The sequence below is a fragment of the Lotus japonicus genome, chromosome 1 (genome assembly GCF_012489685.1).
Source record: "Lotus japonicus ecotype B-129 chromosome 1, LjGifu_v1.2".
Classification (NCBI taxonomy): Eukaryota; Viridiplantae; Streptophyta; class Magnoliopsida; order Fabales; family Fabaceae; genus Lotus; species Lotus japonicus.
Window position 1 is genome coordinate 75,664,730 of NC_080041.1, and position 15,280 is coordinate 75,680,009.

The 15,280-nt window shown below is 39.6% G+C and overlaps 1 protein-coding gene across 1 annotated transcript; it reads right to left on the reverse strand.

Moving 5' to 3' along the window:
* Positions 1–8,856: 8,856 nt before the first annotated feature.
* Positions 8,857–10,764, reverse strand: LOC130711437 (probable WRKY transcription factor 51). Its single transcript, XM_057561058.1, has 3 exons — positions 10,487–10,764; positions 10,114–10,278; positions 8,857–9,324 (listed from the first exon to the last, which is right to left on the reverse strand). The coding sequence occupies exons 1-3, from the start codon at positions 10,708–10,710 to the stop codon at positions 9,150–9,152; spliced, it is 564 nt and encodes a 187-aa protein (XP_057417041.1). The 5' UTR covers positions 10,711–10,764; the 3' UTR covers positions 8,857–9,149.
* Positions 10,765–15,280: the final 4,516 nt, after the last annotated feature.

Below are 15,280 nucleotides of genomic sequence, written 5' to 3' on the forward strand. Positions count from 1 at the left end.
CTCCTCCTGCAATACTTCAGCCGGCTTGAGTGTGAGCGTTCTCGCCTGAGCACACCTTTGGACCCATTTTACTTCCAAGTTTGCTGCTGCAAACTGCAACTGACAGTCCTCTGAGTTGCCAGAGAACCCTCCTGTACCTTGCTATTTTTGAGGTACTGTATCCTTGTTTTCCACCAAAATTTCTTCCTTATATCTCCAGGTTCTTCCACGTATTACGTACTGGTTTTTCCTTGGGAAAGGAACCCGTGCATCTTGTGATGGCCTCTGGAACCTTGCTTTCTGCACCACCAAATAATTCCCTTCAACCGCAAGCCATGAAACTTACGTATTGCTGCCCATGCCTCATCATTACTTGCAAATCGCACGAATCCGAAACGGAAGCGACGATGGTGTTTCTTTTTTTGCTGGATATAAACATCACGAAGCCTTCCTGCTTGCCCAAATACTGCTCTAAGTTTTGCAAGTGTAATCCTATCTCCCAAACCATCAACGAAAATTGAAAAGGACTCTGTTTGTTGATTTGAATTGTGCTGTATATTTTGATGTGGTTGGGGTCGTAGATTATGAGGCCTTGCTGGATCCGATTTCATGCCATCCCCTTTTGTATTTTTTGCCGCCAGAAACTGCCATTGATGATCTCTGTGTTCATATAGATCACGTCGAACTCCATGGTGATGATTGGTTCTGCTGAAACTCTGTGAGGCAGCGTGAGCAAGCTGTGGGCCTTGCCAAGAGCGCTGCAAAGAAGAAGGATTGCCCCAATGACGTTGTTCACGACCATGGCCCTCACCGTACTCTGATCTCCGCCGTGGCCGGAACCACCGCGACGGCGGTTGCCATCCAGAGCTTCTCTCTCTAGGTTCTCTCATCCTCAAAATTCAAATTTCATTTTTTTAGAGACCTGGGTCGTGGTTCTATAATATATAAATAAAACCCATACCCTAGAATCACCTTTTCTTCCATTTAGTTGCCTCTCTTTCTAACACTGTATCTTGCCGCCGCACACTGATATATTTTAAAATATTTCATTTGAAGCCAGCTCTATTATGCTATGAATGTCAAAAAAAAAGCTATGTTATGCTCGCTGGAAGAAGTTGTCGCCAGGAGAAGAAAGCAAGAGGGTGAAGGCCGTGAACCAGAAAAAGGTTTTTCCGTTACAGGGGTCTGTTACTCTGTCGTTCTCGTTGCCAATTTCAGCAGAAAATGATGTCGTTTCTGCCTGTTCAATAGAACCGGAAAAAACTGGGCAACCCGCGGTTTTGACCGGTTTGGCCGGTTCAGCGCCGGTTTCTACGGTTCAATCCCGGTTTCCTATTTAGCCGGTTCTTGTAGTGTTCCGGGCCGGCACTGTGTCCGGTTCCCGGTCGAACCGATTTGACCGGCCGGTCCGGTTTTCAGAACACTGAAAGTCACACAACCCAACAAAAATGGAGCCACAACTCGGCACTAGAAATGCAACAACGCACGAACTATCGACCAAAGCACCTCAAAACTAAGCCCAAGAGATCAAATCACCACTGATGGCTCGAGTTGCGTCGAGACCACCAACCTAGTCTACATCGAGCCTTCAGAAAAACTCTGCCGCGCCACACCTCATCAAAGTTGCAAAACGGTGAAGGGTTGAACATCAATAAACACTCTGAAAGGATCAAATCTGAGAAAGAATCAACAGATTTGAGGAGCCACGAGCAGTGTTCAGAAAAACAGGGTGGAACTCAGAGCAAGGGAAAACAGGGGCGTCGCCGTCGCACTACACCGCCACCACAGACTCGTATCTGGCCTCAACAGGCTAGCACAGATCAAGGCAATCAACGAGGCTCACCAACGACAACGTGTTTGCAAGGCGCATTAGCGACGAAAGCGTCAAAGGCAGCAAAACGACCTATGATTGAACACAACAGTGGCATTGACTTCAAGGGGGACGGAGGAAAACGCCGCCGCAAACAAGGCCACCACGCTCCCAGATCTGGCCTCAACAGGCTAACACAGATCAGGTAAGCTAAGAGACTTACCGACGACACTCGCTTCAGAGAAGAGCAGCGATGCCCCCTACGACGAGGGGAAGGCAGAGCATGCAACTGTGCGCCTAAACCATCAGGAGGAAAAGTCCGAGGATCCCGGAACCGCTGCCGAGAACCCGGAACTGCAAAGCCAGCCCAGAACCACCACCACCGACCTCTGACGGCACACCAAAGCCCAGAACCCGAGCACCCAGACCCGCTGCAATGCACAACCACCCATCCAGACCATGCGAGTCAGAAACAGGGGCACATATCTACCGTCGATGCCACCAGACGTAGCGAGACCAAGGATCGGTCGCAAGCAGAACTGGATCAACAAGAGCAAAGGGGGCGGCGCACCAAGGAGGAAAGCAGAAGCAAAAACGAGTCGCGCAGAGACCGAGCGGACGAAAACCGGAGAGAGACGAAACCGAGAAGGAACAAGGCAGGGAAAAGCATGGAAAAGGGGGGGGGGGTTTCCGCCGCGCCGGGAAAGGGGGGCGCGGCGGCCACCCAAACGGCGCACAGAGTGAAGAGAGAGTTCAAAGAGAAAGCGATCTAGGTTATGTGTGGCGGTTCCGGGATCCTCGGACTTTTCCCCTGATGGTGTAGGCGTTCGGTTGCATGCTCTGCCTTCCCCTCGCCGTAGGCGGCATCACTGCTCTTCTCTTCCGGTAAGTCTCTTGGCTTACTTGATCTGTGCTAGCCTGTTGAGGCCAGATCTGGGAGCGTGGTGGCCTTGTTTGCGACGACGTCTTCCTCCGTCTCCCTTGAAGTCAATGGTACTGTTGTGTTCAATCAGAGGTCGTTTTGCTGCGTTTGACGCTTTCGTCGCTACTGCGCCTTGCAAACACGTTGTCGTTGGTGAGCCTCGTTGCTTGCCTTGATCTGTGCTAGCCTGTTGAGGCTGGATACGAGTCTGTGGTGGTGGTGTAGTGCGACGACGGCGCCCCTGTTTTCCCTCGCTCGGAGTTCCACCCTATTTTTCTGAACATTGCTCGTGGCTCCTCAAATCATCGTTGTTTTGTTTGTGACTGAATCTCAACCATTATTAGATGGATAGTGATGGGAATTAGATTTCCCACCCTAGCCTTTAGAATTGCCACCCCACTTAAAGGTGGGGAAATACTAAATTGCCCCTCCGTGTTTTACTCCAGGATATACGCTTTCAGATCGATCCGAATGTTCAACTTTCGGATCGTATTAGTATTAGAACAGAACACGGGATCAATTCATTCACTTTCGGTATCTGGTTTGAGAGGTCCGAAACTTTAATTAATTCGGTTTAGCAACTCTCGGACGTCTTAAAAAGGGGTGGGGTTGCAAATTTAATTATCAAGCAGTCCGAAACTTATAGTCCTGGAGAGATCCAAAACTTACAGTCTCGGATCACTCTTACCCAGTGTTCTGAAAACCGGACCGGATCGGCCGGTCTGACCGGTTCAATCGAGAACCGGACATGTAGGCGGTTCGGTCACCATATAAAACCGGACTTATCAAACCGGTTGTTGAACCGGTAACACGGGATCAATTCATTCCCTTTCGGTATCTTGTTTGAGAGGTCGGAAACTTTAAGTTTCATATTAATCCGGTTTAGCAACTCTCGGACGTCTTAAAAAGGGGTGGGGTGACAAATTTAATTATCAAGCAGTCCAAAACTTATAGTCCTGGAGAGATCCAAAACTTATAGTCCCGGATCACTCTTACCCAGTGTTCTGAAAAATCAGACCGGACCGGCCGGTCTGACCGGTTCAACCGAGAACCGGACATGTAGGCGGTTCGGTCACCATATAAAACCGACCACTTATCAAACCGGTTGTTGAACCGGTAACACGGGATCAATTCATTCCCTTTCGGTATCTTGTTTGAGAGGTCGGAAACTTTAAGTTTCATATTAATCCGGTTTAGCAACTCTCGGACGTCTTAAAAAGGGGTGGGGTGGCAAATTTAATTATCAAGCAGTCCAAAACTTATAGTCCTGGAGAGATCCAAAACTTACAGTCCCGGATCACTCTTACCCAGTGTTCTGAAAACCAGACCGGATCAGCCGGTCTGACCGGTTCAACCGGGAACTGGACATGTAGGCGGTTCGGTCACCATATAAAACCAGCCACTTATCAAACCAGTTGTTGAACCGCTGAACCGGTAACACGAGATCAATTCATTCACTTTCGGTATCTGGTTTGAGAGGTCCGAAACTTTAAGTTTCATATTAATCCGGTTCAGCAACTCTCGGACGTCTTAAAAAGGGGTGGCAAATTTAATTATCAAGCAGTCTAAAACTTATAGTCCTGGAGAGATCCAAAACTTATAGTCCCGGATCACTCTTATCCATTGTTCTGAAAATCAGACCGGACCGGGCGGACCGACCGGTTCAACCGGGAACCGGACATGTAGGCGGTTCGATCACCATATAAAACCGGCCACTTATCAAACCGGTTGTTGAACTGCTGAACCGGTAACACGGGATCAATTCATTCACTTTCGGTATCTGGTTTGAGAGGTCCGAAACTTTAAGTTTCATATTAATCCGGTTTAGCAACTTTCAGATGTCTTAAAAAGGGGTGGGGTGGCAAATTTAATTATCAAGTAGCCCGAAACTTATAGTCTCGGATCACTCTTACTCAGTATTCTGAAAATCGGACCGGACCGGCCGGTCCGACCGGTTCACCTGGGAACCGGACATGTAGGCGGTTCGGTCACCATATAAAAACCGGCCACTTATTAAACCGGTTGTTGAACTGCTGAACCGGTAACGAACCGGAATAACCGTCCAGAACCGGCCGGTTTACAATTATTGTGAAAATGAAAAAAATGTAGGTACGTAGGTTCGAAACTAGGACCTTAGAGAAGCAAAACTTGTGTGCAACCATTGCACCAGTATACATTTTGTGATATTAATGAACAAGTGATATATATATTATATATTTCATTAAGACAAACTTTAACAAATTTATATGTGCTCACATCTTTCCAAGGACACTTGCAATGATACTTTTGCTTAAATCTTTTTAATAATCTGTATTTTTTTTTATCATAGTTAACTTTTTTTTGTCAAAATCATATATTTAACTTATGAGTAATGATCACATGAATGTATTAGACCCATAATTTTAATAAAGTATACAGATTTATAATATATTAGTTTATATTTGTTTAAATATATAGATAAATAAAGTAATAATTTATGTAATGTAATGTTATATTTTTTTATTTTTATATAATCAAAAAGTAGGTATTTACTATTCACAAATATAGCATATATTATCTATATTAACATATATGATGTACTATTTAAATTACAACGGTCGGACCCCGGTTCAACCTTTGAACCTTGAACCAGTGCCTTGACCGGTTCAATGACCGGTCCGGTTTTCAGAACATTGCTCTTACTAGATGCAGCAGGATGCAGTTATTTTGCTTCACTTTTCAAATGCTTAATTTAGATTATGTATTGTTATTTTGCTTAACTTGGATTATGTAACTTTTCAATTTTAAAGTCATGTTATTTTTGCTGCAATTGGACTAAACTTATGGTTACTAAACTGTAATTAACTTATCTGAAAGTGTAACTCTCGGACAGAGTCCGAAACCTCAACAACTGGATTGGGGTGGAGGTTTAAGCCCCCGCAAGCTACCTTGACCATCTTCCGAACTTATCCAGAATTTACTGATCAAACGCAGTAGGGGCGGACTGCTCTACATTCAGCCACGCCACAGTGACCCCCCAAAGCGATCGAGGGTAGTCTCAGCATTTTTTTAAAAGGATTGGGTGGCAATTCTAAAGGCTGGGGTGAGAAATCTAATTCTGGACAGTGATCCGTGTGAGTATGCATGATTGGGTGGGTGAAAATTTTGTGGAATAATATTAAGTGCTTAAGTTGTGTATGAAGCCCAAACACTATGGCCAACTAGGAGACAGCTTGTTTTCTTACTAGAAATGAGAAGAGAGTATATTACTTTTTGACCAAGAAGTAAAAAAAAAACAAAAGAGAGAAAGCCTATATATGCAGCCTGTAGTCTGCCACGCCTAAGTTGATTTTGGATAAGCACACAGTACTGTGGCAATTTGGGTTGTGTACTTCCAGCGGGTTAGTTTCTCACTTACGGTGTGTTTGTTTGGGCTGATTTTGAGTGGAAAGAGAAGGTGGTCATAAATTATAAAAGGAAAACACTATTTACAAGCTGTTTGGATTACACAGAAAAGGAAAAGGAAGGGATCAAATTTGTGTGGGTCCCGCAATTCAATTTTCTCACCAACCTTGCGAGGAAAACTAACAACGTGCATCTTCACTAACTGACCACTTTATCCTCATTTCTTTATTTTGTTCATGTTACTTTTCCTTTTTCTGGTACAAACTTCTCATTTCTTAAATTCTAAAATTAGTTATACTATGTTTTTTTTACAAGAGGAAATTAAGTAGTTATACTGTGTATTAATTCATTACTCCCTCCACTCCTATTTAACTATCCACTTTGAAGGAATGTTTTTGTTCTTATTAAACGGTCCACTTAGCATTTTAAGAGAGCATTAAATGATATTTTTACAACAAATGTCATTGTCAGCACAATAAATGAGGAGAGATAACACATACTTTAAAGAATAAAATAGAAAAATAATCCTCACTTTTTCTAAAAATCAACAAAATTAATCACACTCTTAATATGTGTGCCTCCACTCAAAGTGGACAGTTAAATAGGAACCGAGGAAATATTAGTTATACACCCTCCGATCACATATATAAGCAAAAAAAAAACATTTTAGGTTCATTCATTTAATAAATGTATCTAGATATTATTAATGACTACATACATTTATTAAATGAATGAACCTAAAATGTTTTTTTTGCTTATATATGTGATCGGAAGGTGTACTATGTTTATTAATTCGTAATTACTTTTTATACTGGCACAAACTTTGAGCTAGAAGCACTCCCTATTTAGCCAGAAAATGGTAGCTCCCGTGAGCAGTGACGGTTCCAGACCGTAGGGGCAATATATACACGGACATATACATAAGCATGTAATGTAAAATTATAAAAATTTAGTGAGGGCAATCAGTACATTATATATATAATGCTTAGTTATATAACACTTGTGAAAGATTAACCGATTTTAAACATATGATAACTATTAACTTCAAAATTTTAAGTGGGGGCACTTGACCCCATTGCAAGTCTCCATAGGACCACCACCTTTGATGACGCTGAACTCTTCCAAATGGACTTGAAGTATATGTTGCTAGTATCCCCATGCCTTATTAGTTGTGTCTCATATGCAGACTTTACCGAATAGGCGCCACCAGTTGCATTTTCCCATCTCCATGTATCCTTTGATTTTTTTGAGATCGGGACACTTGATATCACCTGCAAAAATTGACTAAACAACTGCTTCTCAATTCAAACATCCTCCTTCTCCAACATAATTTTCACTCCCACTTCCCAAGTAACCACTCACCCATCTCAACTACACAATGGTTCTTCTATTGAGATAAATCATAAAGCCTTTTGTATTTCTCTTTTAGGCTCACTTCCCCAAAAACCAATCTCACTCCCATCTCCATCACTCTCTTCACATGATTCTGGAACCACTCACCTCCCCCTCCCCCCAAATACTCAGCCTCCCTGAATCCCTCCATCAAATGGACCATTTCCCGAAACACTTCTCCTTCCCCACCTGTATCCCATCACCATATTTTTCCCTCAACACCCTTCCCCACGTGTTGTTTCCTTCCCCTAATATCCTCCACCTCCACTTCCCAAGCATCGCTCTATTAAACATCACGACATATTTCACTCCAACCCCCCTGATCGGTTTACACAATGTATCACATTTAACCCAAGGTATTTTTCTCTCATCTTCACTCCCTCCCTGTTCCTTTGTAACTTCTTAATTTTGCTAGCCACACATAAAGGAATTTTATAAAAAGATAAATAAAAGAGAGCGTAGAGCTCAATGTCGAGTTTAAGAGACATAAGCGGCCACCAAAGGACAAAGACTTTGCCTTCCAAGGGGTCAATCTCTTCCGCAACTTACATATCACTGAGTCCCTCCTCGGGTTTTCTCCAACCTCAATTCCCAAACAAGTGAAAGGCACCCTCATGATCTTACAATTCAAAACAACCGCATACTCAGTCAACATATTTTCATCTACTGCAACACCTGCCAACTTACTCTTGTAAAAATGTACTTTCAAGCCAGAAATCAACTCAAACCACCTCAACTCAAATCAACTCAACACTGTGTATATATAGAGTATCATCTGCAAACTGAATGTGTGAGACCTCCATATTGGTTTTTCCAATTTTGAACCCTGACCAAATATTTTTCTTCACCACCTAAGCCCTTCGCCACAATCAGAAAAAGAAAAGGAGCTATCGGATCTCCTTGCCTTAATCCTCTTTCTATTCTAAATTCATTTGTGATAGGTCATGAGTACTTGTTTGCTTCTCTACTTGTGAATGGTTGTTCTCAAATCTCAATATAATGCTATAAATAAATTTTCCCTCAAAACATTATTCTTCCCATAATTAAAAAACATTCTATGTCATGATTCATTATTAGTGGGACAAGGGAACCTTAAAATTATCAACCCTAATAATAAAGTGATAATTAGGCTGGAACACTCATGAACACCCACTTTTGTGGCAATTTTAAACAATCACACAGTGAAAATCATACATCACATATATACTTTATCTCTTATTTTCATATTTATCTAGTGGTCTACACCCATCGGGTGAACACCAAACTTTATCGATCTGACAATCCCTTCCTCAAACAAGCACAATACACCTCCCCGATTTTATTTTTCTTTAAAACAAGCATAGATAATTTGTCTCAATGGATCATAAAGTTCATGAAGACTTGTGCATTAACTAATTGACATGAACCTTGATGTTCAGACTTTTTTTTATAAGCCAAATAGATTAATGGGAAGTACAAGGAGTGCCCCAACCCATTATAAAAAAGATAAGGAGTACGTTGACCAATATATACATCAAGCCAACAAACCACTAAATGCACTAGACTATATATAATATGGATAGTTTGTAGGAGACTACTCCACCCAATAATTAGAATGCGACATTGATGGAAAACGTAACTCTCATCAAGAGGCAACAATATGAATATATAGTTTGCTGAAGCCTAGACTGCCCAAACATTAGAATGCACTAAGGACATTTGGCCATAATAGGAAGTACACGGGCTCTCATGATTGTGGATACCATCATAAGTTGTCAACACATAGCTCGAGTCGTCTCTATCTCTTTCCACCCTTTTCTTTACACTGCATCCCTCACCTGAACACTTGTAGTAGTTCCTGTCATCATTAATAGTTTGAAAACCATAAGCTAATAATTATTCATTAACTAAAAACTCCATAGTTTGAAAGCATAAACTAATAGGGACTTATCTATTAATCATGTAAAATTGAACATTCTTAATTAATTAAGTGATTAAGATAATGTCACATGATCCAACATATAGATTTATAAAGTTTACTATTTTATAGTATTGTGGATGGATACCAAAACTGATAGCAACGTATCCTGTCTCTTTTGGCTTCAGAAGCACACCCTTGTTCACAAAGAAAGAATAGTTAATTGTGTTGAGTGACAATGAACACCAACTAAATCAATTCAAGCACCACAAGAACCCCACATAAGCTAAGCATGCTCAGTTAATTATGTTGATTATAGACCACATGCTTCTTAATGCACACATCTTGATCATGTATATGCATTATTTATTTAGAAGGAAGCATATATCAGCCGCCACAACAATATTGATATCTATCAGGCCCACTATATATATCCTATCATTGCACTGTGGTAGGGTTTACATGATTTTCGACAAGTGCGGCTAGCTCCACATTAAATAATTTAGTTTACTTGCCTCTAAATTCACGGACTCATATAGATCCTAACATGTGATTTTTATACATCGATCATATTCATGACACATAGCAACTCAGATTAGTTGGAATTATAAGGAAATTCTTCTCTGATGAGTAGCAAGTATTAACTAATAGCTATGTGTCAGAATTGATCATAAGAAAAAAAGAAGTTGATATGTTATATACGGTTTCATTTCATTTATCACTATTTACCTGAGATTGGGATTGTTCTTGACTGACTTCTTCCCATACTTCCTCCATTTGTATCCATCATCCATAATCTCAAGCTGCGATCTGGTTCTAAACGTGACCCTTGGGCTCACTTGATCTTCCACCTTGTTTCGCTTAACCCCACTTTCACATTTTCTGTCAAAAGTACTGGTCCAGAATATACATTAGATTAATGTATTAGCAATTAAAATCCTGAAGATCAATTGACACACACACATATCTAGCATTTTTATTTCTAAAGAGTAAAGACAGATCCAGACAATCTTGTACGGACCCTGAACATTTACTTTTTTTTCACCAAAAAATTTCCTTTACACAAAACTTTAAGCGAGTTGCTCAATAGATAGAGACTCACATGTTATTGTTTGTAGAGGTTGCATCACCAAATCCATGACTGGCATCGCTGGAGGCTGCAGCTTTCTCAGATGATTCTGTTTCTGTGCTTTGCGACCAAGACTCTGGATGATGATCAACAACATCATCAAGGGCAAGAAAATCAGATATCTCAAAATCAGAGGAAAAGAAAGGAGCCATGTTCACGGCAGGGTTAGGATTAGGGTTTCCAAGAAAATAGTCCATATTGCAGATGATGATGAATAGAGCTAGTTATGACTTGAGTGTGGTACCAGTCAAGTGGATCTATATATATAATAATACAAAAGTCAAGAAATAGATATCTCTTCTTAACTTGCTTTCTTGGAGCGATCTTTCCAAACACCTTCGTGGGAGATGCATCGAAGGATCCTAAACATATACTTTTAATTCATTCATAATTCACTTTTCACTCAATTTTTCTTCATGCCTTTTTCTTTTTTTACCTACTACATTACTCAGCATATCGCTCATTTTTCTCTCTTTTGTTCATGTCGTTATGTGGTTATGTGTAAGTGCAAGTTTAAATGAGCGTGAAAACAACATTTTTGGATCTTAAATGTGCAACGTGTCATCATAAAATATACATTAAGCTGAGGTCACACTATGACGTAGAAGTGACTCACAGACTCTGATATGCCTACTTTTTGATTTGATTAGGGGTCATGAACGCATGCAATATAGTGCAAGTAGGCAATGATCTTCAATGCTAGTGTCTTATTACCTTGTTGTTTCGTTATCTTAAATAAATCAAATATTATTTGTAGTGGCCAATTCGATGGCTATCTCATTCAACATCACTTTGTGGGTCATTGCTGCTTATCTATACACTGCGACGCAACTTCTGCGAGCCACTGATATATTTTACCCGGCCCTCAAGGTCTCAAAGCCAGTATTACCACTTTCTCGATCACTTCCTTTCCCAAAAGTGTCTAACTTATATATTTATATATAATAAAGGGCAATTTGGTTTTACATCACTCACTGAATGTTCGGACCTAATATCTGAACCAGCCGTGATTGATAGGTGAACCCCACACTTGATGTTGCGACACCCATTTTTGTGACAGTTTAAAACATTCAGAGACAGCCACAAGCGATCCAAAACAGTCACAGAAGTTGGTATCGTCGGTGGTACACACTATTTACCGGCTTAGGGATAATTGATGTATATTAACGACGTTGACTACTTGCTTCTTCTTTGTAGGCAGGCGCGTATTTAAGAACTTTTTGCTGCGGGAGCCGAAATGAAAGACTAAAAAATTGTCATTGAATATTGCATCAACTAATACAAAAAATTATTTAAATACAGTTCATCGTTCTTTAATAATACTAAATTTATTTATTATTGCATCAACTATGATTTTTTCACGATTTCTCGCTTAATATATATATATCCATCAGAAGACCCCTGTAATTGTAAAGGGAATCAAATCCAGGGCCTAGAAAATTTTTGCATCAAATTGGGTCCCTGGAATTTTTTTTTAATTCAATTAAGGACAAAGTGCGTCTGATGCTGAAGTGGCTTCAATTTTAGCCTACTTAGCTTTTCCACGTGGCATTTGAAATTATTTTTTAATTGAAAAATTCTAAAACTTAATTTTTAATTCCAACTCATTTTTAATTATTCAAAAAATATTTAATTAATTATTCATCATTTTTTATTCATCATTCATCATTCTGATTGAACTTCTCAGTTCTCATCTTCCTCCCTTCTCTCCCACCATACCCACCCTCAACCTCACCCCACCCCCAACCTAACCCAACTCAACCCAAACGAAACCCCAACCCCCCACCCCCAACCCTGCAAACCCTCCGTGTGGGTCGCCCTCCACCGCTGCTTCCTTGTCACCACCGTCCCTCATCTCCCTCTCTCTAAATCATCTGTGGTCGTCCTAGGCTTGTGGTGGCTTGCGGTGGTGAATGGGTTTGCTGGGTTCGTCATCCTTTTCTCTCGCCCCCATCACGCTTTTCCTCTCTTTGATTCGTACTGTTCCGATGATCTCGAAGCCCTCAGGGAGCGCCGCTTGGAAGCAACATCGTTCCTCTTCTTGTGATTCGATGGATCTGAGGGATAGTGGTGGGTTCTAGGTGATGGGTTCTGGGTTTGGGGTGGCGTGAAGAGGTTTGTGATGGTGGTGGGTGGTTTCTGGGTTTCTGGTTGATGGTGATGGTAGGTTCTGGGTGGCGTGGAGGTGGGTGGGTTCTGGGTTTAGTCTAGCTCAGAATTCCTTCTTTGATTCCAACATAGATGGGTTGCTTTGAGGAGATGAGAAACAGAGGAACGACAAAGGTGATTAGGAAGAAAAGGACCAGTGCTGGTGTGATTCAGAGGGGAAAATGGAGATGGTGGTTATGGTGATGATGGTGGCCGCCGGCTAGGAGAGGGGGGGAGACTTCTCTGTGTTCTTAATCTCTCCTTAGTTAGGGTTTAATTTGGGGGAAGATTGAGATTGGTTATAGGGATTATTAGATTAGATTATTAGATTAGATTATTAGTTAGATTATTAGTTTGTTTAGTTAAGGATTATTAGATTAGGTTATTTATTAAGTTTTTAAATTTTTTTTTCTGATTATTTAATTGAGTTGGAATTAAAAATAATTTTTTATTATTTTTCTAATTAAAAAATAATAATAAAAGCCACGTGGAATTGATGACTGGGATAAATTTGAAGGCTGGGATCAGACACTGGTTGTTATTGGTTTTAATTTGTTGTTTTTCTAAAATTTTGTTTCTGCTTACCGTTTTCATTAGTCACCCCTGTTATTATCATCAAGGCCTTAAGAACTTAGTGTGAGGTATCCCTGGAGTCTAGTGGTCCCGGCAGTAAAGCCTGAGATAGGTAGTGAGACCGTTGGTTTAGCTAGATTGGGAAGAAGCATTATCACTCTTAGGATCTTTAAGATAATAATATGGCTAGATTAATTAAAACTTTAAGTGAAATAAGTTTAGGAAAAAACAACAAGATTATGATTCCATCAGCAACCACAGCTGGTTCTAGCATTATGGTTCAACATACTTTATTCAATAGATCGGATGATTCTATTTTTACCATAGAATGTTGTCAACATAGTTCTCATCATACAAGTACTATAAAATTATTAAATGAAGACATTCTAGATCAACATATTAGGAATGGTTTTAATTTTATTCATATAGGCTTAATACAAGTAGCCGCAAAACCTAATTTTCGTTTAGGAATTAATTCCCCGATAATTGTAATGTTACGAGATATGAGACTATTAAAACCACAAGATTCACTAATCGCAGTCTTAGAATCAAATCTTCATGATGGTCCTGTCTTTTTTAACTGCTATCCAAATTATGCCATGAATCTTCAAAATAGTTGGACTAAGAATGCTTTACAATTAGATTTATTAGCAAATAATGACATATTTGCAGAAGAAAGTGATCCTTTCTCAATAATATATAGAGTATACTATAAAGTTTCAAAAATTAATTATAATTTTAAAGCCTTAAGATCATCACCAAAACAAGAAACCATAATGCTAGAAGCAAATTTAAAAAGATCTTCAGTACAGGTCCCTAAGAAGCTTACTCATGACGAAATTATGAGTAAAATCCCTGAAGAATGGGTGTTCAAGAACTCATTACCTCAACCAAAGGTTCATAATACCCAAGTAAGAGAATTATTTCAAGAAGGAGTAAATCTGACTTTAAGAATGAATAGGTCAAATTCATTTAGTATTAGAACCCCTCAACAATTATACAAAGTAGACCTTCCAAGATCTTCTGTATCATCAAAATTTAAAGGAATAGATACAACTTCTAGCCCTAGTATAGCAACACCTGTATATCAAGATGAAGAGTCTAGTTCAAATAATTATTCTCCAACCCCATCCCAGATTAACATGTTAAGTAGGGTGAAATCTGGTTTTGAAATAGATAAAAATTTCATTAGACAAGATTTTATGGCCGATTATAATAAAGGTAAGAGGTTATGGTACTTCAAGAATTTTAGTAAACAAGAAGTTGAGTACTATAAGGAAATGGAAGTTTCTGAAATAAACATCTATTTTTTTAACTGGTTGGATAATTATTGCACCAAAAATGCTATTGACTATCCTTTTAAAAAAGAAATAAACCCAGTCACAAAAATAGATACCATTTGGAAAACTCCTGATAATAATACAATTACCTCCGAATATCCTCCGCAGATTGGAGTAAAATTAGCAATAAAAGATGGTCAAGAAATTGAGGCGTCTCCTTATAAAGCAGAGGCTAATAAAATTCATCAACAATTAAATTTCACAAATACCATGTTAACAGTCATGTTAAAACAACTAGGAAGAATAGAGGTTCAAAAACCTGAACCCTCTGTTATACACAAGGAATCTCCTTCATCATTTACCTTAGGAAACCCGTTGCAAACTCCCATATTTAAAATTCCTCAATACACCAAGGAAGAATTTAATTCCTTCAATCTTTCAGGAAGTGTAGAGAAATTAAAAGAAAAATTAAATAAACTCTCATTAAATCATTTAGAAAAAGATCTAAATATTAATAAAATTAGAAAATTTGGGCCAGAAAGTAATAAAAAAGCTTACTATTCTAGACCCACCTATCCGGACATGAGATTTGAAGAACGAAGAGAATTTATTCAAAATACTTTTAGCGGAACTAGCCTCGACGAATGGAATATAAATGGCTTTAGTGAACAAAATATATTGGATATTACTCATAAGATGATTATGGCCGCTACGGCCTATAGGGTCCATAACAATACAGATAGAAATGCAGCCTTAATGATTACTC